Source organism: Cryptomeria japonica, chromosome 10, assembly GCF_030272615.1.
Source record: "Cryptomeria japonica chromosome 10, Sugi_1.0, whole genome shotgun sequence".
Lineage (NCBI taxonomy): Eukaryota > Viridiplantae > Streptophyta > Pinopsida > Cupressales > Cupressaceae > Cryptomeria > Cryptomeria japonica.
The window spans coordinates 202,708,824-202,715,167 of NC_081414.1; the positions used below are offsets into that span (position 1 = coordinate 202,708,824).

General features: G+C 35.6%; 1 protein-coding gene across 2 annotated transcripts; it reads right to left on the reverse strand.

Annotated features, from left to right (window-relative positions):
• Positions 1-2,824: 2,824 nt before the first annotated feature.
• Positions 2,825-4,224, reverse strand: LOC131031476 (dirigent protein 23-like). 2 transcript variants are annotated; one of them, XM_057962593.2, is made up of 2 exons: positions 4,135-4,224; positions 2,825-3,939 (listed from the first exon to the last, which is right to left on the reverse strand). In XM_057962593.2, exons 1-2 carry the CDS (start codon positions 4,149-4,151, stop codon positions 3,348-3,350), a joined length of 609 nt encoding a protein of 202 aa, XP_057818576.2. In that variant the 5' UTR covers positions 4,152-4,224; the 3' UTR covers positions 2,825-3,347. The 2 variants fall into 2 exon arrangements, with proteins under 2 accessions (XP_057818576.2, XP_057818577.2); XM_057962594.2 differs by having other exon boundaries at positions 4,092-4,215.
• Between the last annotated feature and the right edge of the window lie 2,120 nt (positions 4,225-6,344).

A 6,344-nucleotide genomic window follows, 5' to 3' on the forward strand; every position in this document is an offset into this window, starting at 1 on the left:
AATATTGTTGTTATCCATTTTCACCGTATACACTATATTGTAACCATCTAGTATTATCAATAAAAACGTGATTCATCTAAATAAATCATCATACTTTCAACCAATCTTGTGCAAATGAGAGAAAAAAAAAGGGGGGAGAAAATATGGGGGTAAAGGTGATGAATTTAGAAATGCATCAATAAGTCAAAAAAAATATTTTCAAGAGTTGGGGGCCTAGCTTCGCTGGCGAGAGCTTCCAGTGGTGAAGCCCCGAGGTCATGAGGTCTACTCTCCCCCCAAACCACATGGTAGCAGAGGACGTGTTGCACCAGCGTCACTGGTCATGTTAAAATGTTTACTCGGCGCACTGCATTTTATAGCAGGTGTTATACCTGATTCCTATAGTCTAAAAAAAAAAAATCATGGAAAAACAACAAGAAATTTATATCATTCTACTTCAACAATTTAAAACTATACACAAAAATCTTTCATTTAAAGATACATAAGAATTTATTTGTTCAAATGCTAGGGATACCATGATTAAGATTTAGTAAAATATTTTAAAAAATAATTTGAGTACACTTCTCACCAAATGTGGTAATATGGCAAGTTGTGTGATGAGTCACCCCTCCAAACCTTGGTTGTAGATAGATAAGAGGCTAGATCACATTTCAAAAAAATGAATGTCCTACGATATTCCATGCAACCACTAAATGATCACAAAGTTATCCTGCACAAGTAAAGGTCCCTCTTCCCTACTTTAAACTAGCTTATAATAACCAGAAAAATTAAAATTTAGAAAACTGTTATTTTTAGTAGTTTTGTATCTAAGCGCTTATGGACCTAAAATTTATCCCATAACTAATGCATACTTAAACAAGTCTGCATAATTAATTGCAACACAATATCAAACTTTTACTAAATTATAAATAGTTCTAAAACTTCTTGAGTTATTTTTTAATTACAATTTGTGAGCCATAAATGATCAAATTTGTCCCTCAAAATATCAAAATGGACTATAACTAGCTAGAAGAATTATGAAAATGTGTAGCTTTTTGAGACCTTCAATCTAAAAAAATGGTATCAGATAGACACCAGATAATACTTATTGCCTCTAAAAGTTCTTACATCATTCTCTTCTAGTTGAAAGAACTCGGCAAGCACAAGAGTTGTTCCTATTAAATTCATGTCATTTGCTCCTATCTAGTCTTTCTTGAGAGTTAAGTGTTATCATCTTGTTGTAACCCTTTCCTGTTGGTAAAATGGTCAACGCTCCCCTTGGGATTCGTGACAAGGGACAAACCGCCTCCCGTGCTATCCATGTCTCTATAGTTTGTATTGAGTGTTGATAGATCGGTCTTTTGACGCAACAACAAATTGGGCCAGCAAAAGGTATCAAAGCATTGGGTCACATGTTCAAATCCCCTCGGGTAACACTGAGGGGGAGATTGTTGTCAAAATGGTCAACGCTCTCCTCGGGATTCATGACAAGGAACTAACTGCCTCCCGTGTGATCCATATCTCTACAATTCGTATCGAGCGTTGATAGATCGGTCTTTTGACGCAACAACAAATTGGGCCAACATTTCCATCATACCAAATATGTGTTATAGATGCTAGTGTGAAAATAGCTATTATCTAACTAGTTTTTCTTTACCTAATCCCTAGTACATCTATTTATGCTACCTTAAGTTATCTTAGTGGTTTTGTTGTCTCACCTCATAGGCACATATTGCATGCTCTCACACTTGTATCAAGTGTTCTACATGTGCCATACATCTTGGAGGGCAATTCAGTGTTTTACTCACACCTAACTTCTTCCTTGTCCTACATGTGTCACACTTTTTGGAGGGTTAGTCAATGTTTCACTCTCACCTTCCTTCTTCCTCCTTATCTTACATATGTCATACATCTTGTAACGTTAGTGAATATTTCACCCTCACCTCCCCTTTTCCTCCTTGTCCTACATATAAAAGGAGTTAATTATGAACTTATTAAATATTTTTAGGATAATATTTTAGTATTTTGTGCTTATTCATTTGTGGAAGCATTTTGGATATCACATTCATCTTATTATTGCCCCAACATAGTATCAAAACCATGAATCATAATTTTCTTCCTAGTTTTTAATTGAATCCTACACTTAACCCTACCGTAGTATGACATAGAGCCAAACAAACATTGTCATTACATGTCTAGAAGATCCGATTAAGCTCGGAATGTGAATTAAATAATCAAATTTCATCACTAGATTTTATATTAAAAAAAAATTCCCCTATACCACATGATTGTATAGACTATCAAAGTATGAGAAAACATCATTAGGAACCCTTTCGTAAGGGTAAGGCCCATCATGTTACTACCTTACTTGAGTTGGTACATAGTGATCTCATGCCATTCCAACTACTTCAATTTTAAGAGCCAAGTATGTGCTCATGTTTGAAGATTACTCTTATCACACACATGTGTGCACCTTCTTAAGTAAAAGAGTTAAGTAAAAGAGTGATGTCTTGACCATTTTAGGACTTTCAAGGTGTTCATTGAGAAGTAATCAAGTTATTTTATTAAATAGATATACATAGATATTATGAGGGAATATTTAAAGTAGAATTTTCTACATTATTGCGTTAAGACTGGTGTTCATCATCCATATTCAATTCCTTAAACTTCTTAACAAAATGGTGTCACAAAAAGAAACAACAAATCTCTAAAGGAGTTATATGCTTAAGTCTCAATTTATAGACCCATCATTGTAGGATGAAGCAATTAATTGTGTGATGCCACATCATTACACCAATAAATCATGACTTATTGCACAAATATGGGTCTATCTTTTGGGGGGGCATTTTGGACACCTCAACAAATAGAAAACATGTTGATGTAGCATTGTATTTGATGATGTGGATCTTTAACCTTAATTATACACAAGGGACATGCCAATTAAGCTGCTCCACAAAATCGATAAATTGAAAAAACATGAAATCAAGATGATCAACTACTAGATCCTCTCCCCTACCACATTCACTTTTTAACTCTTACAAAATCTACTAATAAAACTTTACATATTCTAACCCATTCATTATATTTTACCCTCTTACCCTTTTACTAAACATGTATTTTTCTTGCCGACCAAAAACATTGTACCGCCTACAGTACTAATTTTATGTGGATGTGAGAAGATCTGCATTATGGGCCACACAACCCCTGCAATCAAGCTTGCTATTTCCTTTCAAGAGCAAATGCAAGAGACAAAAGGCATCCATTATCATCATCTAAAACGAAGCTTAACTCGAAAATTTCCTGATACTTACTTTATTCATGCTCCTCAACAGAGAACCGAGCATCAATCAGGATCAGGATATACAATACTAATAATGAAGAACAGTGACATTATAATGGACGATTGCATTCTTAGCCTTGATGTCGAAGGAGTGTGTGTGTGCGAGGGCGTATCCTCGAGCCATCCTGAATTTCCCGCTTCCTCCCACAATTGGCATCTCCCTAACCTCATTAAACACAGCGTTGTGACCCACCACGGCCAGTGTGCTGCCGTTAAACTCCCCACTCTGAAAAACGTAAGTGACCGCCATTAGCAGTTGAAGTTCTTCTTGACTGGCCAGAGCGTACAGACCCTGAGCTCTGCCCAACAATTTGGAGGTGGGCTCAGGGCCCTCCGTCAACGGGTCGTCAATCACCACTACCGTTCCGAATAAAGTGGGCGAAGATTTGGTCGATGGAGCGTGCGCTACCTCCACGGCCGTCACGTTCTGTCCCGAAACTTTGTCATGGAAATAGAACTGCAGATTGCTTATTTTTTCCTTCCCTGCTTTCAACTTCGCTGCAGCCGTCTCAGTCGATTGTGAGGCGAAGAGAATGATTGTGACCACCACTGTAAATACCCTAAACTGTCGATGCAGACCCATGATCTCCAAATGCTGTGGGTCTGAAAGATCAGCTACTCTGTTAACAAGTAAATAGGACACCAAACATGGCTTTAGTATTTGGCTATGTTCCAAAAGAGCATCAAACTTCTCACCTCTTGCAGAGCATTTAACTTTAAACTAATGCGTAAAGTGGGAGACCAAATGATGCTGGTCTGGAAGATCTGATACTCTTTCAACAAGTAAATGGGCCAAAAATAGCTTTAGTGTTTGCCTTTGTTCCAATGGCATCAAAGTTCTGACGTGCTGCTGCGAATCTAAGTTTAACACTGGTTGAACTAGTGAAATAAAATAACATTGGTGGTGTTAGATATTGGCTTTTGAAGATATTTGTTTAGATATTTGTTTAGATATTTGTTTCTTATTGGATTTTTTAATGGTTGTTCACCGACAGTGTTTGCTTTTGAAGATCACGGAGAGGTACACGAGGCGTTCAAATTTTGTTGAATATCATGTCAATTTTGTGAGGCATGGCAGGTAGTTGGATTTTAGATTTTTTTTTTTTTTGGGATAAGTATTGACATGATATTTTTAGGGCATCGTTATTTGTCCGATCTTTGTTCAACTATAATAGCATGTATTGGACCCCTTTCACATATTGGTCCCTCTTCCTTAGTAGGTATGTCAAGAAGAGAATTTGGAGAAAGTTATGGATGACCAGAAAATTTGTGTTGAGGTTTTTAATTTCAGATTAGTCAAATTGGTAGATAAAGGGCACATAAAATGTATAGTTTCAAAATTGTGTCTTTTTTTTTGTCAATAGGTTCTTGGTCTACTAGTGAAGTTGAATTATTCTTAATGAGATGATTAGAGATCAAGTTAGGTTGAGTGCAAGGCTCCCATATCATAAGGGATGAGATTGGGATCGTACCCTAGGCAAATTTGATGGAATAAATACCCCTCAATCCTTGGCTCTTAGCCAAAGAGGTTTTAAAAAATGATGTTTTTAAAATTATTTATTAGAAAAAGGGATTTGAATGCTTATGTTGATTCAAGCAAGGGAATGAGTTCTAGAAAAATGGATTTGAATGTTTTAAATTCAATTAAGCAAGGGAATGAGTTTTATTGTTCAAGGTAGAGATTTGAAATGGTATCGGATTAGAGATTGAGGAGTCAATAGAAATTGTATTGAGATGAAGGCAATGTATAGAGTAGTGAAGGTTGCATCTTAATGCTCTTTTGATTTGTACGTGACAAGATATTTTAAAAACATACATAGATGTGCAAGAACATACATGCATTTTGAAATTTAGACAACTATTTTTGAAATTAATACCTAATATCTAATTGATGACTATTTTTCTAATTAACATTCAACAATATTTGCTTACATTTATATGATGCCTTAATCATGATCCGACATAATATAGCTATACCTATATTGGTGTCATTAAAACAAATCATATATTATGAGACTGACATTTGATAATGCAAGCATTAGTTATGTAATGTCCCCTTTCCGATCTGGGACTTACTCCTATTTGATACTTGTACTTGGACTTGTATTGGATGTAACTCAGATCTGTTAATTATTATTTCTGATGTAAATCAGTAGTACACGCAGAGATTTTGGAATGTAATGTTCTGATACAATAATGATATTAAGGGACAAATTATGTATATGATGTTTGCTATAACAACATTACAACTGATAAGAGCAGAAGGAATACGCCACTGGTAATATGGCTTTTAACAGTAACTGTAATTTCTAATGTATCGCGTTACTAGGCCACTATATTTATTTGCTCGAAATGATTTATGTTGTCTTGAACTGTTTCGAATTAATCGAATGCTTGTCTAATACACATGCCCCTGGGTCTCTCTTCGCCTCTAGATGTGGACTACGCTCTTGTCCTAATATATTTGCTCACAATCGCTAACTGAAATGCTATTGTGAAGGAAATAGATTTGAACTGTCTGAATCCGATATTATAATTCGTAGTTGTCTGATATAATTATGCTATTAATGTCCGTACATGATATTTTCTGCAACTGTGCTATGTTTGATAAGAATAACAATAATAGGCCACTGTATATAATTGCCTGAAAATGATCTATCTCCTCCCCCCTGTTGACGTGATACTTGTGCCTCTATATACCCTGTGCTAGTGTGGAAGGTCACAAGGATGAGACGCATCTCGTGTCTCTTGTTGACCGTTCTCCTTCAATATACTTAATGGCACATATTAGTTTAAGATAATTGCATTATTAACTTTATTATGCTAATCGTATAACTCCTCAATGGGGACATGACAAATCTCCCCCTCTTGAATTTGCTTGTCCCCAAGCAATTGCTCGTCTTATTATACTTTGTCTCCTTGTTCTTGAATGTACCTGCACATAGATTAGTAACACTAATATATATAAACCAAAGTAATAATAAATATTAGCGAGATTACTACTTAATTTATATTGCATATATTG